This window comes from Gobius niger (genome assembly GCF_951799975.1).
Source record: "Gobius niger genome assembly, chromosome: 16".
In the NCBI taxonomy this organism is placed as follows: domain Eukaryota; kingdom Metazoa; phylum Chordata; class Actinopteri; order Gobiiformes; family Gobiidae; genus Gobius; species Gobius niger.
Genome location: NC_136867.1, coordinates 23,896,135 through 23,919,684, shown reverse-complemented (window position 1 = coordinate 23,919,684; position 23,550 = coordinate 23,896,135). Strand labels below are relative to the sequence as shown.

At 39.4% G+C, this 23,550-nt stretch overlaps 2 protein-coding genes across 4 annotated transcripts; one reads left to right on the top strand and one right to left on the bottom strand.

Moving 5' to 3' along the window:
* Positions 1-760: 760 nt before the first annotated feature.
* On the bottom strand, positions 761-5,308 carry cdkn3 (cyclin dependent kinase inhibitor 3; the record flags this gene model as incomplete). 2 transcript variants are annotated; one of them, XM_079573578.1, is made up of 8 exons in its annotated part: positions 764-1,049; positions 1,123-1,226; positions 2,050-2,081; positions 2,958-3,180; positions 3,276-3,320; positions 3,396-3,451; positions 4,604-4,691; positions 5,224-5,308. In XM_079573578.1, 7 exons carry the CDS (start codon positions 4,681-4,683, stop codon positions 960-962), a joined length of 630 nt encoding a protein of 209 aa, XP_079429704.1. In that variant the 3' UTR covers positions 764-959. The 2 variants fall into 2 exon arrangements, with proteins under 2 accessions (XP_079429705.1, XP_079429704.1); XM_079573579.1 differs by lacking the exon at positions 5,224-5,308 and having other exon boundaries at positions 761-1,049; positions 4,604-4,683.
* A 211-nt stretch (positions 5,309-5,519) lies between these two features.
* LOC306975748 (uncharacterized protein) lies at positions 5,520-20,899 on the top strand. Of its 2 annotated transcripts, none has more exons than XM_079573472.1 (16): positions 5,520-5,685; positions 6,082-6,178; positions 6,651-6,695; positions 9,964-10,128; positions 10,293-10,408; positions 11,991-12,163; positions 14,276-14,396; positions 14,469-14,607; positions 16,131-16,235; positions 16,796-16,885; positions 17,155-17,300; positions 17,406-17,492; positions 18,367-18,766; positions 18,833-19,012; positions 19,565-19,665; positions 20,742-20,899. In XM_079573472.1, exons 3-16 carry the CDS (start codon positions 6,654-6,656, stop codon positions 20,848-20,850), a joined length of 1,974 nt encoding a protein of 657 aa, XP_079429598.1. In that variant the 5' UTR covers positions 5,520-5,685; positions 6,082-6,178; positions 6,651-6,653; the 3' UTR covers positions 20,851-20,899. The 2 variants fall into 2 exon arrangements, with proteins under 2 accessions (XP_079429598.1, XP_079429599.1); XM_079573473.1 differs by having other exon boundaries at positions 6,082-6,182.
* The last annotated feature ends 2,651 nt before the right edge of the window (positions 20,900-23,550 follow it).

Sequence of the window (23,550 nt, the reverse complement as noted above, 5' to 3'; positions counted from 1 at the left end):
TTCTTTATTGTTGCGTTAATATTATGTTGATATATTGTGCAGGCCATTTTTGACACACTTCCACCTTTGAAACACAGGAAGTCGAGACAAATCCTAACCTCATCCACAAGTATCCACACTTTAAAATGCTTAGAGAGTCACATTTGTATTGAACCCTCCTATTAGACACTGTGAATATAATAAAAAGTTTGAAAAATAAAGAGAAATGCCAGATCTGAAGGGGACTCACATCTGTATGATTCTACCCTTTAAAAAGGTAGAATCATACATGTCTACATACATGTTATATATCCATGTTTTTCAATGATGAAAATAAATGCTTGAATTTCAATGTTGTTCATTAGGCACTTTGAGCACTTTTCTACCTTCATTAGGACCAAGGCACTTTACAGCAAGGAATCAATCCCATTCACTCTCTCATACACCAATGTATACAGACACTGGAGGCAAGGAGGGTGAAGTGTCTTGCCCAAGGACACAACAGTGGGCACCTTCAGGAGCTGGGATTCAAAACCCCCGACTTTCCGATCATGAGACGACCCACTCTACCAACTGTGAGTATTTTTCTACTGCAAATACTGTAATCATTTGACAGGATCGTTTACTTCAATTTGAGTAATATGTGACCAGTAGTGTCTGTACTTTTACTGAAGTAATGAAGTGAAATACCTCTGAAAATAACCCATACGATGCATTTATACTGAGGGAAACATTTGGGTAAAATTGAAGCTGAACTTGCAGGAATCTTTATTATTCATGACAAAGTTGAAAACCTTATACAGAAAGTCAGGCACAAAACACACTTTATTCCCCTTTAATTTGTTCACATAATCATATATTAAAGTATTCTCTTAAAGTGCAGTCGCCACAGAATACCATGGTCTACTGTTCTCACACTCAAACAACCAGAAAAACTGATGAGCTTTTAAAAGATATTTATGTTTTGGGAAAGGCAGAAGTCACCGGGACACGCATCTCTCTGCCGGCACTTCTCTGGTCTCCTGGTACAACGTGAACTTGTCCCGGAAGTCGTGAAGGAAATTGTATTGCTGCAGGGGAAAAGAGAGAGACCAATGCTTTGTAACTCAGTTTTCAATATTCTTCCTTGTGCGTTGGACTCACTTTGACCGTCTGGATGGCGCCTCCTCCTCTGTGCTCCCTCAGGATCTCTATGGCTTTGTTTGGGGTCATGGTCAGAGAGAGCTGCAGCAGCAAACAGGCCGCGACTGGAGGCAAGAAAAGACGAGAAAGGATTTGGAATATTAATATGCGAGATGGCCTTTGAAGACTTAATACAGAGTTTTAAAATGTTAAAATTATGTATTTTCCTCCACATACATGTTCCAGCCATGTCCTAATGTGTAGAATGAGCTCAGACCTGTTCACCACAACTGCCTCTAAAATCCTGCACTGTCACTCAAAGTTGTTACTTCGGGTCCAAAGTGCCGTCATAAACGAGCTTAAAGGGGGGGTATTATGCAAAATCGACTTTTTCAAGCTTTACATCATGTTATTATGTCACTCCCTCATTAAAAACATGCCTGAAGTGTTGCCTTGGCACATTCACGTATTTTTGAGTCATCTGTAAAAACTCTGATGGCGGCCATTTTAGGGATAGGTTTGCCTGAGTCCTCCTAGGAACGCCCCCACCTCCTGGAGACGCCTCCGAGCTTTCGTCACCAGCCGAGTAACCAACCACTGCTCCTCAGCAGAACCCCCTCCCCACTGATGCCACAGACAGAGTGTGGAGGGGGCGTGTCGGAAAGGGTCAGAGGTTCTTAAAGAGACAGAGGCCTATTTCAAGACATTCCCTACAGCCATTTTGAGAGAGCAATTTCATACAAGGCAGTTATTCTAATTTACTGCATTTAAACCAACAGAAGGTTTCGTCATCATTGTAGTGTGCTATAGACTGGTGCTATGTAATTGAAAAAAGCATAATATACCCCCTCTTTAATATAGAAGCTGCAGTTACACGTATGACCTGAGGTGGCAGTAGTGAGTATAAAATGGCATATTTACAAAACATAGTAACTTGAATCTACTCACTTAATCCAGAACGTCCCAGTCCTCCATAACAGCTGAAAATACAAATAAAAACATTATTCTACCCTTTGCAAACTATAGTCAAGGATTCTGTCAAGTATAAAAACTGCTCTGTCACGTGAAGTGCCATCCGCGCAGTAACATCTTCACTTTACTGTGCGGACTCCGAAGTACTCCTGTATGGTATTATTACACCGTACAATATAGTTCCCCTTTTTATCCGCTTAGAAAATCCACATTGTTTAATTTTGTGTAAATATACTTTATAGTGTAACACTTCATGTAACCGTGTTTAAATAGGGAAAACGTGGAAGAGCTTGGTAGCTTCTTTCTTCACCTCGTTTGGAGCTATAGAGGAGAGGAGGTAAGAACATATCTCAGTATGTAAAAACGGTGGCCTATTCCTTTAACCGAGCACATTTTATCCAGTTCAGTTTCTTCCAGTTTCGAGCAGCTTCTTGAAAAAATAGCCAAAAAAGCACCAAAAACGAGGCGTAAATGAGGATGACAACACAGCGAAAAAAAAGCATCAACCAAACAGGCGCTAAAAAGGTGAAGAAAAACTAACAAAACGGTTTCAAAAAAGCAACAAAATAAAAACGTGATGAAAATGCAACAGAAATATGACAAAAAAATGGCAGCAAATCTTATTTCAGTTTTGTAGGTCTTGGCTTTCAGATGAGGGCTGTATATATTTTAGATTTGAGTAAAGCTGAACTGGAAAAAATGTGCTCGGTTATGGTGGGGGTTAAGAGGTTAATGGATAATCGTTTGATAAAGCAACCATTTAATCCATTAATGAAAATGTTGATCATCTTGGAACAACAGTAACGCTTTTATATGAATCGTGAACTAGCTGCTAATTGTTGCTTCCATCACCGTGACAGTTCTGGGTTTGTGTTTGGACTCACTGTATGACGGTCCTCCTGTTGTTGTCCAGGTTGTGCTGCAGCTGCTCCAGTATCCGGCAGCAGTGCTCGAGCTCCGGGGCGTCTCCGTCCAAAAAGGGCATGTGATGCACCGCGAAGCCGCACTGTCTGTAGGCCTCCAGCAGAGACGGGACGCGGTACTTGTTCAGCTCGCCTCTGGTGCAGAACACAAACACGCTCTGGACGCCCTGGGACTGCAGCTCCTCTGAGGGGAAGAACAATATGTACAATGTGGACAGGTAGAAGAATGCTGAGGTTAGAGCAGAAGGGAAACAGGACCCAAGTGGAGATTCATCTTACCAACATCTCTCTGTAAACTTCTGCGGATGTCTTTGTATTTACAACCTGCAGCAAAGAACAGAGGAATAAGCTGCCAATACTGCTGCTATAATATAGTATTGTAATAGCAAAATCACAAACCAGGAAGTGCACAAATCCCCAGAAACTGTGAGCTGCCGACTACCGACAGAGGAAGCCTGTGTGGGGAGACAAAAATCAAAAAAACATTTTAGACCACAGATACAACAGTTCTATTATAGTTATTTAACCTTTTAACCCCCACATTAACCAAGCACATTTCCTTCAGTTTGGCTTCACCCAGATCTAAAAGCTTCTTGGTAAAAGCACCAAAATAGCGCGAAAAACAAGACATAAGAATAAAAAATAAAAATATGACAAAAAAGTGACAACAGCACAGCAACAACGTGAGGATATATAGGGCGTAAGCTCCAGTCAAGAAGCTTTAAGATTTGGGTAAAGCCTGGAGAAATGTGCTCGGTTAAGGCGGGGTTTAAGAGGTTAAATGGTGCTTTTAATTGTAATATTTTAATAAGGGGATGATAGGTTGAGAAGTCACTGCTCAGATACATTGTAACAACCCACAAAAAACAGCTCAACAGTCATATATATATATATATATATATTTTAAAAAAAACTTTATTTAAAAACAAAAATTACAAAATCAATACATTTTTGTCAGCAGCTCTAATATGAAACACAAACTACAGACCCCAATGCATTATTCAACCTGAATAAGGTACTGTTCCAGATGCTTAGTTAATCTGGTAACTGCAGTGGTGGAAGAAGTACTCAATATTCTTACTTAAGTAAAAGTGCAGATACAGGACCAAAAATGTACTTAAGTAAAAGTATCTAATAAAATTTACGTAAACAAAAGTATAAAAGTATGGATTATAAAATGTACTTTAAAAGTAAAAAAATAACAGTATTTAAGAGTTAAATGTGCAGGATTTTTCTTTTTAATCATTTAAATAAAACCGGGTATAAACGAGTAAACCACAAATTCAGGTCAAAAACAGGAACTAAACCTGGTCTAAGCCTGGTCTAAGCAAGGTCTAAAGGAGTAAACCACTAAACCAAGTCTAAACTGGGACTAAACCAGTTCATTGTAAAGAGGTCACTAAAATGTAGTGAAGTAAAAGTATTCATCATAACATGTACTTAAGTAAAGTAAAAGTACTATACTATACTTTGTACTATAATACTCTGTTACTTTCCACCACTGGGCAACTCTCAAGAACCAAACCAAAACTCACCAATCTAACAAACACTGTGTACGTGAAAAAGAATCTCCCCCCGGGACAATAAAGTCTAAGATTTGCTCTCACCAGGAAATGTGGAAAGGCGTGAGTTCTTCCTCTTTAATGTCGTCTTCGTCAGACGAAGAATCAAATTCATTTGTTCTCATGGCTCCCACTGAAAATACACATAAATATGGAAGAGGACATGACTACAATAAAACAGAAATATGATTTTAAACATTTACTTTAACACTACAGCAAAGGTTAACTTCTCTTACAAAAAAGAAAGAAGTTAGGCAGTTCAACTACACTGCTGTACCATAAATATTGAAGCGTGGTGGTGGGAGGGGCTCCGTTATGGTCTTTAAACATTAGTTTGCACACGCTTTAGCATTCAATAGAATAAATATATGTCAATACTTTTGCATTCCAAGAAAGGCAAAGTCAGATTCACTATACATCCCATAGTTTTAACCTGAAATATCACCAGAATAAGTTTGAACGGCTCGCAAACGATCGCAATCGCAACCCCCGAGCTCGGCTAACAGCTAACATGCTAACGATGCAGCCGAGCGAAAACGAATCAATGAGGAGAAAAGTAATCAACGCGCCACACAGTTTCATCTTTATCGGTATTAATAGTCCGATGGGTGTGCAATTAGATACGCGAGTTGTTATAATAATGAATGAAATTGTTTCGCTCTCACCCTTGTGTTGCTCAGACTGTTTTGACAGCTCCGTCAGCTGCGGCTACATTTGAAAACTCAGTGAACGCAGCAGCCAATCACAGTGCAGCAATGTGTTTGGTCCCGCCCACACGCAAAACGCCGAATGAGAAAGACGTACGTAATAAATAAAATTATAAAATTCTTCGTATTTTTTATTTTTTCAAATGATTGTACCGTATTTTTAAGAAGTAGGAAAATCTGTAAATATCTGAATTTTGTTAAAAATAAATAAATGATAAAAATGGTCAGATGGTCGGAGATGGACGGAGCAGACTGTGGAGTGCGGCTCGTGCACTTCACGCAGAGAGCGCCACACACGAGGAGCAAGACGCAGAGGATTTTATCATCTCAATTGAAAATGTATTGTGTTTTTCAGATCGCGGGATGGACTTTACACTTTTCAACACAAAAAAGTGAAAGGAATAAAGGGATTTGATTCGGGTGAGTGACTCTTCCTCTACATTAGCTAGTTTCCCCGTGAGCAGCTGATCATTTTCACTATTAACAGCTTTATTTTATTTCGCAAAAAATAGCTAAGTGATGAAAACCGTATAATATCATGAAAATAAATTACATAAAAAAGTTACATGACTGTATGTATCTTAATTGTATTTTGCACATGGTACATTTACAATACAGTCATTTTTGCACGAATTTCTCAAATGTACTTTATATCTTGAGCAAATATTATTGACACAGCAAAATAGTTGCCGAAGAAGTCTTTGTTGTGAGTACTGGTACAGTAGCTGTAACAGTAGAAGTAATAGTTGTAGTTGCTTGTAATACTATAGTACTCTTCCCGTGTGTCTCTGTAAACCTGGTGCCCTTGTGTTGCAGACTTTGGAGGAGGATCTTGGACCAGACCTGGACTTCCTGTGGTTTTGGCTTCAGTTTTACTTCCGTCACAGAGGGACCACTGACCACGGCCATCAGAGTACGTACAACCAACAACCATGACACACTACAAGACACTAATGTGTGCTTTCGGAGAGGGATGTAGGCTTTAAAGCAAAAAAACAGACTAGGTGTTTAGCATTTCTGATCCTCATTGTCATAATAAGTGTAGATCTTGCAGCATTCACAGCTTCATTGCTTTTCGCAGAAAGGTTTGGGTCCAGACGAGTAATCTTTGTCAATTATATTTGCACAATAACTTCGCAAAGGCTTCACATTTCAGCACAGTCACTAGTTCTTTGTGTCTTTTGTCTTTATTATCGTCTCTGAAATCTGAGAAACTGCCACAGCAATACTACATTGTTTGGATATTACCGCAGTAATTTATTCAAACCTTTAAATCAACTCTTAAGGAAACTCTCCTAGCTTTAATACTATATATATAAGATTATTCTTTCAGGTCTGTAAGGTTGTTTGTAAACTGCAGTTGTTTGTGTCTGTGTTTCGAGCAGGTCATGAAGCCCCAGGAGACGGAGCTCGTCGGTGAAATCTCAAAGGTAAAACTCCCTGTTCCTTCATTTACTGTCCTTAAAGAGACAGAGCATAATATAAGACATAAAGAACTAAAACTACATGGCACATACTATGCCGGGCGAGTTGGGTGAAGTGTCTTGCTCAAGGACCCAATGACAGTCTGCACCAGTAAGGCATCACGTCTAGTACTTACTGTAGGAGGATGCAATGCAAGGGTCAAGGCCCAAATCCAGCCCCTCCCGTATTGACCCTCTGGCCCTTGCCATGATTTTGTGGAATATTATTACCCACATCAGAAATCAAATACCTGTCATAGTCTCTCAAAATTTGGGATGTCAAAGTTAAAGCTTTAAAGGAACAGGCCATCGTTTTTCCCTACTGAGATGTTCTTACCTGAGTTTAGACGAGTTGATACGTACTAGGGCTGAAACAACTAATGGATTAATCGACAACTAATCGATTACTAAAATAGTTGTCAACTATTTCAGTAATCGCTTAATCGTTTTCTAGTAACCACAGACTAAAGTAGAGCAAAAAAGACATGAAAATTATGTATTTTAGATGAAAACCTACTTTGTTTTTAAAGTGAGGGTCTGCAGTGTTTTGTACATTGTAAATTTCATAAATATCTGTCTTTGTCTCGTCCAATCAGAAAGCAGAATTAGCACAAATAGCCTTGTACAAACATTTACTTTAAGTTTACTCCATCAACATGTCCTCAAGCGGCGTCACTTTAGCTTTAAGTGATTAAAAAATGGAAAGAATACAATTTCCATGCATCTTTCACAGCCAAGCGATTAACTGATTAATCGTAAAAATAATCGGTAGCTTAATCGATTACCAAAATAATCGTTAGTTGCAGCCCTAATACGTACCTGTCTGGTCTTTGTGCCCGTGAAAGAGCTTGGTCGCTTCTAACTTTATCCCCGTTTGGAGCTATGGGAATATGCTGGGAGAGGCCAAAAAATGCTAACAACATCTTTGGTCGTTTTGCGTGACTGAGCACACGCACAAAGACCAGACCAGGTACGCATCAACTCGTCTAGGCTCAGGTAAGAACATATCTCATTATGTAAAAGGGACATTGGTGTGAACTGCTCTTTTTGTGGAGATCATCCAGAGACAAGACAACATTTTTTTTTTTGGACATGTTCTTACCCCAAGACATTCTGGAAGGACTTATGTAGTTTTATAATTGAACATCTACACAAGGACTTTACATTAAAATGGGAAAACGTTATTTTTTGATTCTTCAGAAAGCAAAAGAATGAAGACGTCTATTTTGTTATTAATTTACTTATCCTTTTGTCCAAATTTTATATTCACAAATGTAAGTATTCTAACCCAACTTTACACATTTTTTTAGTGATACTTTCTCATATATTAAGATTTTGGAAGGTTCTGATAACAAAAAGGCTCTAAAAACTATACATATTGTACAATTCCATCACCCCCTGGCTTGCTCTGTACTCTGTATATTCATATACTTTTCAATGCAATAAAAAAATCTCATTATGTAAAGACGGTGGCCTGTTCCTTTAACTTACGGTTAACACTAAATCAATTAATGCATTAATCATGGATTTATTGTAAATTAATCATAAGTTTTGACCAAACACACTCCTGTATTCATGTTACCTAAACCAGGGGTTCCCAAACCTTTTAGGCTACGACCCTCAAAATCACCAGACCAACCACTTGAGAGACCCCCACTTTGGGAACCCCTGACCTAAACAACAGGGACGACAGGTGGAAATTCTCACTTGTACATAATGCGTCTCTCCTGCACTACACCTGACTCCTCCTTTAGTATATTGCAATGTCAATGTCAACTTTATTTGTATAGCACGTTTACAACAACACTAGGTGCCCAAAGTGCTTCACATACAGGTTATTATACACGATATATAAATGACAGTACAAAACAACAAGACAAGCACACACAGTAGAGTTATAATACAGCTCAACTTGAATTGAACGCCAACGCAAACAGATATGTTTTAAGGGCAGTCTTAAAGGTTTCTATGGTTGGAGCAGCTCTGACATTTAGGGGGAGACTGTTCCAGAGTTTTGGAGCAGCCACACTGGGATCTGGGCACGTTCAAAGACAGCTGGTTCGCAGACCTTACTGATCTGACTGGGGCATAAACAGACAAAAGCTCACAGAGATACTCAGGAGCAGATCCATGAAGACATTTAAACACAAGCATCAAGATCTTAAAGTCAATTCTATAGCTGACGGGCAGCCAGTGGAGGGAGGCCAGCACAGGAGTGATATGTTCCCGCCTCCTCGTCCCTGTCAGTAAGCGTGCAGCAGCGTTCTGGACTTGTTGTAGGCGGTTGAGTGAGGATTTGTCCAGCCCACAATAGAGCGAGTTACAATAGTCAAGACGCGACGATATAAACATATGAATAACTCGCTCAAAATCGCTGTGCGGAAGATAAACTTTCACTTTACTTAGAATTCTAAGCTGGAAGAAGCTGGCTTTTATCACAGAATTAATTTGTTTGTCAAATTTGAAGGTGTTGTCAAAAATTACCCCAAGGTTTCTGGCAGAGGCTCGAAGATGAGGAGCCAGAGAGCCAAGAGCGTCATGCGGGTCATTTGCAGATTTGCTGTTGTTAAAAACAATCACTTCTGTCTTTTTCTCGTTATTGCAAACTCAGACAATCTAATTATAAAGCACTTGTATCAGTTTCATGAAGTTTAAGCTTAGTTTTCTAGCACTTCCGTGACAGTGACCCTGAGTCAATGTGCGAATCAACTCGTCCATGTGGGGAATTAGGATGATACAAATATGTGAGGAAAGCTAGCAATGAGTTTTGACCACATTTCTCTTTCATTGTTTGTTATTTTTTCAAAAAATCAGGATTAGTAATGTATATCGTGCACTCTCCGTGTTTCAAGTAAATAAACTAAAGTAAGACAGCAGGTCATACAAGTAATGATAAATTGAGCGCTCTAATAAAAATACTGAAAATACAGTCAGTTCCTTTAAAAAATAGTCCTGACACCTCTTGTTAGATCATATACAACACTGAAGTTTGTAGGAAGTGGTGATTTCATTTCTTCTTCTGACAAGGAAGAAAACGGCCGCTCAATCCAATGGCTCATCAAATTGAATAATAACCAATATTTTCCTTTCATTAGTAACTGTAGAGTCTTGTGGAACTGTAGGCGTCTCGTGTTGCTGTCCATGGTGCTAGAACTGCCTATATTACCTTCTTGACACAGACATTTCTTAGTGACAATGTCTAAGAGAGTTTATAATCCTGTGTCCCGCTCTGTAGCTGCAGTCGATGGTGGTGGAGCTGAAGGCGGGCTTCAGCAGTGCACTGTGGGAGCTGAGTCAGATCCAGAGCTCGGACTCGTACCTCAGAGAGGAGCTGGAGGAGAGTCGCCGCAGCTGCCACAAGAGGGCGCACCGGCTGGAGACGCTGGTCGACGCGCTACGGGTCAGAACCATCGACACAGGACCTTAGATCTGGTTCTTTAACATGTATATAACTATAGTGTTACCAGTGCTTCACACACAATAAAACCCAAAGAATGCAGGAAATGCTCTTGTTAGCAGAGGATAGTGTGCAAATGAAGTAACTGCAGTGTTTGCTTTTTTCAGGAGGAGTTGACTGAGATGAGAATTCAGATCCTACAGTTGTACACGACCAGACCGAGACCACAGCCTGAAACCAGGACCAGCTCCACAAACGCCACAAACACTAAGCTCAAAGAAAGGTACGCAAGAAGATGATCAACTATAAGTACAGTACAAGACAGAAAATAACCAACTAAAATCTGGCTATAAACATGAAAACACTGAGTTTACAGACAAATATATTTATGTTTCCTAAAGCAGTGGTTCTTAAACTTCCTCTTTATAAATATTTTACCTTCTAAGTTTCAGCAGGCCGAGTTCAAGAACAATTCAGGACTAAACCTAAGTCTAAAAAGTGTCCAAACTCAATTTGACAAAATTATGTCTGAACTGGATTTGTACAAACTTTTCTTGCGAGTTATTCAGGACCAGCAGGTGAGTAAAGTAGCCAAAATATTCTGTGAGTGCTGAGAAATATTTGAGCGTAAAAGTCTGATTCATGTTTCAGTAGTGATATAAAGAGGAACAAAACATGAAATCATGTAAAAAAAAAACAAAAAAACATACATCTGTTGTGGGAGATTTGTCAGTGGCACAAGTTACTATTGTGTTTTACTCAATATCACTGAAGTAGAAGTAAAAAGTATTGTATGAAAAAACTACTTGCAAAAGTACAGTTACTTCAAACATGTGCTTGAGTTAAAGTAATGAAGTACTTCCCGCCTCAGTTCAGGACTCCCCACCTTAAAGGTTTTTGGTGCTTGTACCAAGCAGCTAAACTTCAAAAAATACGTTTAAGTGATGACGTCATCGCTCTGCTTACAGGTCCAACGGAGCTTTAACTGTTTTTATAATATTGGGATTTTGCTGATTTTAACCTGCTGTAGAGCCGACTACAAGGCTCTTTCTAAACATCTGATAGTTTATTTTAAATATAAAAATATATTCATTTTACCTGGAGAAATGGTGAGTTGTATTGTTCGAATTAGGTTTAAAATAGTTTTGGCCTTTTATCTGTTGTTATTTAGCAGGAGATTCAGATAAAGTTTTGTTGTGTTTGTAAATGGAGCCTGGACCTGGAAGTAGTTAATTATTGTGTGTGACGTCACTCTTAACAAACATAATGTCTTTCAGTCCCCACTTTGGGAACCGCTCTCAGGGACAATGGATATTTGGACAAATGAAATACAGCACAGGCCAAAAGTTTTGCTTTTTCTTTTATTTCAAGACTATTTCCATTGTAGATTCTCACTGAAGGTGTTCATTTATGAATGAACTCATACAGAATTATGTTTTAACAAATAATTACTGCTTTGTAATAGTTTGATATTTTCTCAATGAGCTTCACAATGTCGACACCAGAAATGGTTTTGACTTCACAGATTGTCAAACCCTTTCAGGAGACGACCTTATGAAGGTTAAAGAGAAAATGCCAGGAATAAAGGGAATTTAAAAACATATTCTGTGTTATTTCACCCTTTTTCTTTCCCAAATAATCCCACGTTTTCATCCATAGCTTAATGTCTTCAATAAGAATCACACAATGTAAATAGAGTTGAAAATAAAATAATAGACGATACGTGTTTCCAAATTGCAACATTCCCACTGAGCGCAGCCGCTTCATGTCATGTTTTTGTATCAACAGTATTTATTGATTTATATTATAATGTGCACCTTTTGTATGAACAGAAAAGTTGCACCATCTCCTCTGTGTCCCGTTAGTGCTGCTCCTCCAGATCCAAGTCCTGACCCCAGTCCTGACCCTAGTCCAGCCCCAGACTCGGCCCCGGACTCGGACTCAGCGAGGACCCGGTGTCAGTGTTCGGGCTCCAGGGGGAAGCTGCTGCTGCACTGTTTCCTGCAGGGACTGAAGGCCGGACTCAGCGAAGGAACAGGTCAGAGCGAAACTCTCTCATACAGAAACAGAGCGATTCTCAAATGTTCAAGGCTCTAAGTACGACAAGAACAGGACTTTCAAACCAAAAAACTTTTCAGTGATTATTGGATTGATGACGAGTATTATAACCCGAGAAAGAACTTAAGGCTCATTTACTTCTCTTAAATCATTGCTAGAATGGACAGTAAGTTTGTGCAGGCTCTAATGTAACATAGTCTGGTTTGTACAATGTTCAATACAAATATCACTAGGTCTAAAAACGGTCTGAGTTATTGTTAAGTGTTAAAGTAAAAGTTTTTTTATGAGATTAAAACTGTGACTAAAATGTCCAGATATTTTTATGGCTACCGTCTTATTACTCACTTACTCCGCACCTGAACTGAGTGCATTTTCTCCAGTTCGGCTTCACCCAAATCTAAAAGCTTCTCGACTGGAGGGTCAGTTTGACGCCTCATTTGAAAGCAAAGACAAATCGTTACTTTTCTTCTCACATATTTGAAGTGTTTCTGTCTCTTTTTTGTCTCTTTTTTGGCGCGATTTCGTTGTTGTTGTTTTTTACGTGTTTGTCGTTTGTCACATTTTCTGTCACTTTTTTGTTGTGTTATTGTTGCTTTTCTGGCATGTTTTTGTTGCTCTTGTGTCACTAATTTTAAGCTTTTTTTAAGAGGTTTTGGGACATACCGTACTGGAGAACGTGTGAAGTTAAGAGGTTAAAAGAAGAGACGGAAATCATCCAAAACGTCCTCTGACAATTTGAAAGAGCTTTGAGATGGAAGTTAGCCATTTTATACTCACTACTGCCACCTCAGGTCATACGTGTAACTGCACCTTCTATATTAAGCTCGTGCATGACGGCACTTCAGACCAAAAGTAACACCTTTTTGAGTGACAGTGCAGGAATTTAGAGGCAGTTGTGGTGAACAGGTCTCATTCTACACTTTATGACATTGCTGGAACATGTAGGGGGAGGAAAATACATTATTTGTTCATGTGGAGCAGTGTTAATTTCGTCGACTAAAACATTTAGTCTTAATTTTAGTCAAAGTGTTATTTTTGACGACTAAAATTGGACTAAAACTAAATTAAAAGTTTGTTATGAGACTAAAACTATGACTAAAATGTCCAGATATTTTAGTCGACTAAAATAAGACTAAATAAAAATGAAAAGGAGAGACTAAAATCATCCAAACTTCTATTGAGCGTCTGAAAGAGCCTCAGATCATGTAAATTCACTGCCAAAGGAGCAGCTCTGAGCTTTATTTATGTGTAGCAGCTCCATGAAGCAGAGGAACAAGATTAAATATGATTATAATGAATATTATAAATGCAAAGTCGACTAAATTCGTCTTAAATTTAGTCGACTAAATTTACTTGCAATTTTAGTCGACTAAAACTAGACTAAAATCGAATTACATTTTCGTCAAAACACTAAGACTAAATTTAAATATGTTGTTAAAATTAACACTGATGTGGAGAAGCTCCATGAAGCAGAAGACCTTAATTAAATCTGATTATTGTAAATATTATTAATACAAACTTCACCAAGTTGATCTCAGTCGACTAAAACTAGAATCTTCCATCATCTCGTCCAAACTACAAAACTTTGAGTTTCCAAACATCTGTAAACCGGACGATTATTGAGATTGCGATTTTGATGATTTTGATCGCAAGTCTGGAAGTTAAATGTTTTACAAATTTTATGTGCACAAATGAACACCTAGTAATTAATAATATACATAAATACGTTTTTTTTGTAAAGTCCCTCCTTCCCGGACTTCAGCAACTAATCAGAGTCTAGTATCCTCTCACACTGACCAATGAGACAAGCTTTTCCTGTGAACCAGCCTGTCAGGTCCAATCAGGAGGAGGGGGAGGAGCTTGATCGTTTACTTTTCAATATTCTGTTCCTGCTCTCTTCACTTTCAGGTTAAAGAGGGCGGTATTTGATTGTTTACTTTCACATCTTACAGACTATCGCTTTAATTTCCCAGGTCTATGTTGTCAGAATGAACACTAATCTCTTACTGAAATGGATAAAGTTAAGACAAACCACTTTTGAAAGAAGTCGCTGAGGAAAAGAGTTTATTTCAAAGTCCTCCTGCACTTTCAGACGCTCGTCACCAGGTGGCGATGCAGCTGCTCCACTCTGAATGGGAATATGTGTCGACTCTGAACCAGCTCTACGACAGATACAGGAGCCCCCCGGACCATCACCTGCACCAGCAGCCGTAGTGAGTCCTGGAGAGGGTTTATTATGGCTGTATTATTCATTAAGTGATGATTTTAACACATTGTTGTCACAGTCAGACGTACGTGCAGTTCGTGGAGCAGCTCCTTCAGAAGCAGCTGCTCTTCAGAAACACTCTTCAGGAGCGACTCTCGGCCGAACACTGGAAGTCTCTGATCGGGGACATCCTGGTGCAGCTCATCGGACACAACGACGTAAATTCTCTTAACGTTTGTTTTGTTTTCAAGGAACACAATAGATAAAATATAGTGAAAAAATATAGCACACAAAGAGGACTACATGTTCTTTTTGATTGGGATTATATCATAACAAATCCATCAGGGAAAAGGAGAAGGGGAAGGAGCTGCAAATACAGTCCCACGCTTTTCAAAATGTAACAAATCTTTTATAAATCGAGAAAGTAAAAGACCCACTGAAGTCAATCCACATGTGAACATCTGCATTTCTACCACCAGGTTCACAATCATGGACTTTATTTGTAAACTTTAAAAGCCAAGTACAAGCAATAAACATCTAAAACCATCTAACACAATGTCAAAAGCAAATAAGAAAAGATGAACGTGAAGGAGCTGTTCCTCCTTCACGTTCAACAATAGATACAGACGGCATCTCGTCATAGAAGGGGACGTGGCTTCGCCGAGGGGGAAAATAGAATCTTTAGAGAAACACAATTTTCCACTCTTTTTAGCCATTTTCTGGTGAAATATGAACTTATTTATCACACATAAATAAAGTCAAGTGTAAATCGGGCCCATATGGATATTTTCTCACAGCAGATTGTTCAGTAGAAGTGAAAAAACGGCAGTTGTAGCAAGTGCTAGCTAACCGTTAGCACTAGCCCGATGCTAACATGTAGCATCAAGTTAGCATTCTCCGTTATTCATGTATTTATGGGATGTTGAACCACTTTGCTCCTCCCCATGTCTTTGAATCATTATTTAGTAGAAACTATATTCATAATTCAGCGTTTGTTACAGTAGTTTTTGAATAATTAGAGAAAATATACATCTTTTCAAAATTGTTTTCCCCCTTAACTGTTTTCAAAAATGACCATATATGGGCGATTCCAGAGATGCCGTCTGTATCAATCCAATCAGCATCCAAAAAACGCAAAATTATTGTTCATTTACTTGAGTAGATGTACAGCACCGGTGAAACGTTTGCCAATGCTTTTTTATGTATTGTTTTTTCTTTTATTTCAAACAAACAAACCTGTGCTTTTGACTAGCTTTACCGGGAGTGGGGACGTCTCCAGCTCGTCTCCATGGAGATGTGACTAAAGTCAGTCGGATTTGAGATTTAAACAGTTTAGATCCTCATCCTGATCCATTCTTTTATTACCCACTGCAGTTATAGCATTTTCTGTGTTGAGCTGGTCATTAGGAGCATGTTTTGTTTTGCCAGCAACAGACATAGTCCAAAATGTTACACAGTGTGCCTTTAAAAACTTAATACTGGAGTAAAACATTTGACTACACCAAAGCCTCATGTGACAGATGAAGATTAAATGTTTTTAATATAAACTTAAAGGCCCTGATGAAAGAGCCACTAAATTACAATGTTGGCTGTCGTCCATTCCTAACTTTCCTAACATATTCGTAGCGTCCCAATTCTTCATAGTGACGAGTTTAAAGGCGCTTTTCACAACTTGCAGGGTCACTTTCACAGAAATGCTTGCAGTGCTCATAGTTTTCCCACTCAGAACTCTCTTTTCCAGACGTCATTTTCGGACATGTACCTGGGCTACACCACGACGCTGGCCTCGTTCCTGTCGCTGGAGTTCGGCCGCATCAACAGGACGAAGCAGAGCCACAAACCACAGGTGACGCTTTGTCCTGATGTCAGACCTGTTGTTTTGTGACGGAAATGAACAGAGGATTCTCTTCTTCTTCTCCCCCTTCTCCTCTTCTTCTACTTTTTCGACTTCTTCTCTTCTTCTTCTACTTCTTCTCCTCCTCTTCTTCTACTTCTCTTCTACTTTTTCTCCTCCTCTTCTACTTTTTCTACTTCTACTTTTTCTACTTCTTCTCTTCTTCTTCTTCTACTTCTTCTTCTCTTCTTCTACTTCTTCTCTACATCTTCTCCCTCTCTTCTTCTACTTCTCTTCTACTTTTCTTCTCCTCTTCTTCTACTTTTGATCCTTCTCTACTTCTTCTTCTTCTTCTTCTTCTTCTTCTTCTCCCACTTCCCCTTCTCTTCCTTCTCCTCTTCTACTTTTTCTACTTCTTCTTCTTCTTCTGCTTCTCCTCCTTCTCCTTCTTCTCCTTCTTCTCCTCTTCTACTTTTTCTTCTCCTCTTCTTCTACTTTTTCTTCTTCTTCTACTTCTTCTCTTCTTCTCCTTCTCTCCTTCTCTTCTTCTTCTTCTTCTTCTTCTTCTTCAGAGCGGTGATCTGGAGCGAGAGGAGATGAAGCTTCTGTCTTTGCTGTTGGCTCCGGTTTCCAGGATTCACGGATACCTCAGCCACATCCAGGTCAGACCGGCTTCAATTCATTCATGTAGAAAGTTTTTAGGGGACAATTGTTGGAGGATGAAATTCAGAGGTGCTCAGTGTCAGTGTCATTAAAAAAGCATTACATTAATTCCAACTTGCATTAAATGTATATATTTTTTAACTTTTTGACCCAGAGATTTCTCAATATACAAACAATATGATCCAAAACCGCATTTCCCATCATTCCTCTGTTTGAAACGCTTAGAGATCATAAATGCATTGTTATTTTGTGTTTGTGTCTCGTCCAGAGCTTGCTGCAGTGGACCGGTAAGGAGCACCCGGACTGCAGCCTCCTCCTGGGGTCGGAGCGGGCGCTGAGGTCCCTCCTGAACCAGTGTCACCAAATCCTGGAGCGGGACGTCCGGTGGGAGGAGCAGGAGGGGGGCGGGACGAGGTCAGAGATCTGTGAACACCTTCAACTTCTAAGATATGGCTCTATTCTGTATGAAGTTGTAGGAAATAGTGATTAGTTTATGAACAGTATGATTTTCCCTCACAGCGGATGCTCGGAGGCACCGCCCTCTGCTGGACCGTCTGGGAACTGCGGACACCAGAGCATAGAGACGAACAAGTCTGGAGCAAAGAGGTGACCAGTGTGGACTAAACCTCTTACAACCCAAATACCAGTGTTAGTTAAAAAATGTTTGTCATAAATTAAGTAGTAAGTAATAGTTTTTCTGACTAAAAATAGGCTGATGTTAAATTCAAAGTAATTAATGAGGTTAAAACTATGACGTTTAAAAAAAAAGGGATTAAAAGCATCTGAATTTCAAGGACTTTAAATTCTCTGCCAAAGAAACAGGACTAAAGGCACTATATCTGCTTTTTTTTTTCTTGCAGTTTAACGTTTTAACCCTCACCTGATCCAACCACATTTTCTCCAGTTTGGCTTTACCCAAATCTAAAAGCTTCTTGAAAAAAGTGAACAAAACAACGACAAAAATGCAACAAAAAAGTGAGAAAAAAATCTAGGAAAAATTGACACATAAATAAAAGAAAAGTGACAAAAAAGAAAAAGTGGAAAAAAAAGAAAAAGTGAAAGAAATGAAATAAATTTAAAAGGGAAAAAAAATGAAAAAATGAGAAAATTAAAAAAATAGTGAAAAAAAGTTAAAATAAATAAATAAAATAAGTTAAAAAAAAAAGAAAAAAGGGAAAAGAAAAAAATGAAAAAAGGGGAAAAAATGAGAAAATACAAAAAAATAGGAAACAAGTAAAAAAAAAGGGGGGAAAAAAAGTGAAAAAAATGAAAAAAGTGAAAAGAAAAAAATGAAAAAAGGGGAAAAAATGAGAAAATACAAAAAATGGGAAAAAACTAAAAAAAAAAAAGAAAAAAAAAAGTGAAAAAAATGAAAAAAATAAGTGACAAAAAAATGAAAATAGGGGAAAAAATGAAAGTGACAAAAAAATGAAAGTGACAAAAAAATGAAAAAGGAAAAAATTTCCTCTCTCATTTCCAGAGACGACCCGGCTTTACCCAGCGGCCGCGCCCCGTGCCCCTCTCTGCGCGTGGAGTGCCTGTCCTGCAGCCCCATCCGCCGCAAATCCGCAATCCCGAAACCACAACAGCCCCACGATCCGTGCCCCCACTGCTCCCTGCACCTGCTCGCCCCCCACGACCCGTCCCAGTGCTGGGGCGAGACCAGCGACTCGGGCCAGGGCACCTACACCCACAGCCACGCCACGGTGGGCCCCACGGCGGAGCTGCGCGACGGGGACACGGACGACGACACCTTCGACTACTCCTCGGTGACGTCCTGCAGCCCCGACGGGACGCTGAGGCGGGACAGCCCCGAAGAGGAGGAGGAGGAGGAGGAGGACAGCCACGTGCCGGTGCTGCTGAAGCCACGGGAGCGGACGGTGTGTGGGAGGAACTGACTCAGTGCTGCCTGTGCAAACCCTGATCAACCGTCTGTTCTTCCTCAGGTTTGTTTGCGATGGCAGATCCCCAGACTGACGCCTCACCCTCCCGTCAGGAGCTCGGACGAGGGCGTGAGGGGCGGAGCGGAGGAGACCAACAGGCGGCTGGTGACCGTCATGAGGGGGTCGCCGCCTCTGCATCCGAAGAGCGCGTTCAGACCCATATGGGACGACCCGACCAGACAGGTACAAGTCAGTGTCTCCAATGACCAGACTCAAGACCCTTGATCAGAAGTGACAAAGAATAAATGAAAAAGTGACAAAAAATCAATGAAAAAGTGACAAAAGAATAAATGAAAAAGTGACAAAAAATCAATGAAAAAGTGACAAAAAATAAATGAAAAAGTGACAAAAAATAAATGAAAAAGTGACAAAAAATAAATGAAAAAGTGACAAAAAAATTAATGAAAAATTGACAAAAAATCAATGAAAAAGTGACAAAAATAAATAAATGAAAAAGTGACAAAAAAATCAATGAAAAAGTGAGAAAAAAATTATGAAAAAATGACAAAAAAGTTATGAAAAAGTGACAAAAAATAAATGAAAAAGTGACAAAACAATAAATGAAAAAGTGACAAAAAATACATGAAAAATTGACACTTTTTTTAGGAAAAACTGACAAAATAAATAATTGAAAAATTGACAAAAATAAATAAATGAAAAAGTGAGAAAAAAATGCATCAAAAAGTGACACAAAAAAAAAAATCAGACTGTTCTTAACTCAACTCTCCTCTTCAGCTGGACTCGGCTCCAGAGAGAGACGGCAGACAGGGCTTCGTCCCGATCCAGGCTCCGAGATCCAGCTTCCAGCTCTTCAACACTCACCGGGAAAACCTCAGGTAACATCGACATCCCGACCAACTCCGGACACGTTAAAACTACAGATCACAAGTTCTATTGACATGAACCACGAACCGGAAGATGAAAGATGATGCTCCTTTTCATTTATACTGTAAATTATGTGTTAAATGCTGCTTTTAAATGAATGAAATAAACAAGAAAATGAAAAGGCAATAAGCCACATGTTACATTTTTACACAATAGAAAAGGAAAAATGTTTTATCATCATGCTTTTTCATTACATCTTTCCCTTGCTTTATGGTTCACATTAAAATAAATTTTGTTCCGGGATGATTCAACATTCACACCCCACTGTATTTATGTATGGACGTTTTTTAGCGCCCGAATGATCCTGGAGCTCTGTTGTCGGGGGCTTCGTGCCCCTGGTAGGGTCTCCCATGGCAAACAGGTCCTGGTTGACGGGTCAGACAAAGAGCGGTTCAGAAGCTCCTTATGAGAGACCAACAGGCCCGTTTAATCGTGAGGCCGTCCTTCTGTGGACCCACCACCTACAGGAGGAGCCATAGGGGCTGATGCAACGTGATTTATGACCCGGAAACAGAAAAGTGGAAGAAAATGGATGGATGGATGTAATTCAATGTTTTTTGTAGCTCTACGCTTGAATCCAGACCCTGCTTCTGCAAAGGTCTGAGTTAGTGACAGGAATTTAAGCAATCATAGTGACTTAAAGGGACTATACAGAGTTTAAAAATGTTAAAACTATGTATATTCCTCCCCCTACATGTTGCAACAATGTCCTAATGTGTAGAAAGAGCCCAGATCCTGCACTGTCGCTCAAAAAGTTGTTACTTCGGGTCCAAAGTGCCGTCATGCACAAGCTTAATATAGAAGCTGCAGTTACACGTATGACCTGAGGTGGCAGTAGTGAGTTTAAAATGCCCCTTTAAAGAAGTGGTAGCTTTAGTTGCCTCTATGCTAATCTCACTAGAATCCACCCCTCCTTTAGTTAGGTTATTATTTTAATTTTATCGAGTAACAACTCTCTCACTCTCAGATGGAGCCGGAGTCTGTTGAGTAACTCTCTCTGTCCTTTATACCTTCATTTTGTCCTCAGACAGAGCCTGCTGCAGCAGAGAGGAGCGCACTCCGGGGCGAACACTGACGTGAACACAGGTGCATTCTGGGAGGACAGCGACAGCGAGGGACCCTGCAGCACTGTGTGAATCTACACTTTTAATCCTTTACTTACAAAAGAAAGAAGAACTGACTGGCATTTTTTTAAAGTCGTCCCGTCAAATCGAGCCACGACTTTCCACCAGTGAAGAGGATTTAATTTAAGACTGAGACTCTTTTATTTAAAAAAGCCGACGCCATTTGTAACTTTTGCTCATGGACAATGTCATAAATGCATGAACACAATTACGACATATGTAACATGTACATAGTAAGTAATATAAAAATGTCAATCCACAGAAAGCTGTTACTTTTACTTATTTTCTACTCCTTAAACTTGAGAAACGAACCCGAGACCTTTTGGGCGCCTTTATGAGGAAATAATCAGACCTTAGTTCATATGTGCTGTGACAGTTACCATAGTTACCGCCATGGAATCTTCAGCCGCACCACCTCATTTTGAACCTCTTACCCGCGCCTTAACCGAGCACGTTTTCTCCAGTTCAGCTTTACCCAAATCTAAAAGGTTACAGCCTATTGGCCAGTGCAACACCTCATCTGAAAGCTAAGACCCACAAAACTGATAAATGGATCTTTTCCCTTGCGTTGTTGCCGTGTTGTTAATGCCGCTTTCTTAGAAGTAGAAGAAGAGGAAGAAAAGGAGGAGAAGAAGTAGAAGAAGTAGAAGAGAAGGAGAAGAAGAGAAGGAGAAGAAGAGAAGGAGTAGAAGAGAAGAAGAAGAGAAGAAGAAGAGAAGGAGAAGAAAAAGTAGAAGCTAAGGAGCAGTAAAGAAGACAAGTAGAAGAGAAGAAGTAGAAGAGGAGAAGAAGAAGAGGAGAAGAGAAGGAGAAGTAGAAGTAGAAGAGAAGTAGAGAAGGAGAAGTAGAAGAGAAGAAAAAGAGAAGAAGAAAAAGTAGAAGAGAAGGAGCAGTAAAGAAGAGAAGTAGAAGAGAAGAAGTAGAAGTAGAGAAGGAGAAGAAGTAGAAGAGAAGCAGTAAAGAAGAGAAGTAGAAGAGAAGGAGAAGTAGTAGAAGAAAAGGAGAAGGAAGAGAAGAGAAGAAGAAAAAGTAGAAGAGAAGGAGCAGTAAAGAGAAGAAAAAGTAGAAGAGAAGGAGCAGTAAAGAGAAGAAAAAGTAGAAGAGAAGGAGTAGTAGTAGTAGAGAAGTAGAAGTAGAGAAGGAGAAGTAGAGGAGAAGTAGAAGAAAAGGAGAAGAAAAAGAAGAGAAGAAAAAGTAGAAAAGGAGCAGTAAAGAAGAGAAGGAGAAGTAGTAGTAGAGAAGGAGAAGAAGTAGAAGAAAAGAAGAAGTAGAAGATGTAGAAGAAGTAGAAGTAGTAGTGGAACAGAAGGAGAAGTAGAAGAAGTTGTTTTGTTGTGTTTTTTTGTCGCTAATATGAGGTCTTTTCAAGAAGCTTCTAGTTTTGGGTAAAGCCAAACTGGAGAAAATGTGCTCGGTTCAGGTGGGGGTTAAGAGGTCCATTAAATCACACTAAGAGTAAGACACAAGAGAGAATAAAGAAAAAGGCCGTTTTTTACAAATACAAATTATTTAGTTAGTGTATACATGGTTTATATACACAGTATCCACAACAATGTACAGTTCATCATAGTGTGTTTGTTCTCAACATCACATAGGCAACTTTATTTTTTTTTAGCATTTTAGACACCATTCGCTTATTCGGTAAAGTACAAAACAAAATTAAAAGGCACATCCGATGCAGTATGGATTAATTTTCAGTCTGTGTCCGAGACGTTTCAAGCTGAAGAAGAAGAAAAAGGAAAAAAAAAAAAAAAGAAAAAAATACTGAGAAGTTCGTCGTTTGTGGTGTAGTACTAGGAGCAGCCACTAGAGGGAGCCAGGTTCTGTTTGGTGGCGAATTTGGCGACGTCCATCCAGTGCTGAAGAAGTGTTGAAATGCAAAATGTCCCAGAAAGAAAAAAAAAAAAAGAAAAAAAAGAAAAAGAAGCAGTCCATTTACGAGCTTCCAGCACTGCCGGATTCGTCCCGACCGGATCTGCGTCGCAAAAAAAAAGAAAAAAAAAAAGTGCCGCCATCTTGGAAAGTCAACACACTGTGCGGAAACCCAGCTAGAAACAAACAGATTCCAAGAAAGAAAAAGTGCCAAAAGTACAAGAAAAATGGGAAAAGAAAGTGTACGATACAGAAAAGTGCCAAGATTGTGTCGATTTAAAACGGGTTAAACGTGCCCTGCGTTTGCCCCGTCCATCGGGGGGCGTGTACAGGTACGTAAACTCGGAGAAGGATTAGCTTATTGTCTGTGTTTTGGGAGCACCGCGAGGCTATACACCCAGACACGACGGGGGAACACTGTTTGGGAATCGAACCCGGGACCTTTCTGGCTTGTGCCGCCACCAACCAAATAGTAACCGGTCTCAATAAATCTTGTTGTTTTTCTACGCTGGGTAACACTTAATAACAACCACTACATACTATCGAAGCATTTGTAAGTACTTTATCCTTTATAAAATCTTTTACATCACATTTGTTAATCATTTATGAACAGAAGGAGAGTAACCGGTACCAAGGGTCATCTGCAGTTTGACATTTTATCAATTTAAAATGGAGGACATTTCATTTATGCTTTAAAGTGAATAGTTTAATCTGGTTTAGACATGGTTTACTCCTAATTCAGACATTATTTAGTCCACTTTAGATCCACTTTTAGACCCGGTTTAGTCCTGATTTGATCACAAACTAGGCCTTGTGGTTTTGAAATGTCCAAATTAGTTA

Bases quoted from the DNA above. Each gene is read 5' to 3' on its own strand.
- LOC306975748 (XM_079573472.1), top strand. From the start codon at position 6,654: ATGAAGCCCCAGGAGACGGAGCTCGTCGGTGAAATCTCAAAG. The intron at 14,608-16,130 runs GTAAATTCTCTT...TCTCTTTTCCAG, and splicing joins AGCTCATCGGACACAACGAC to ACGTCATTTTCGGACATGTA. The intron at 16,886-17,154 runs GTCAGACCGGCT...TGTCTCGTCCAG, and splicing joins GATACCTCAGCCACATCCAG to AGCTTGCTGCAGTGGACCGG.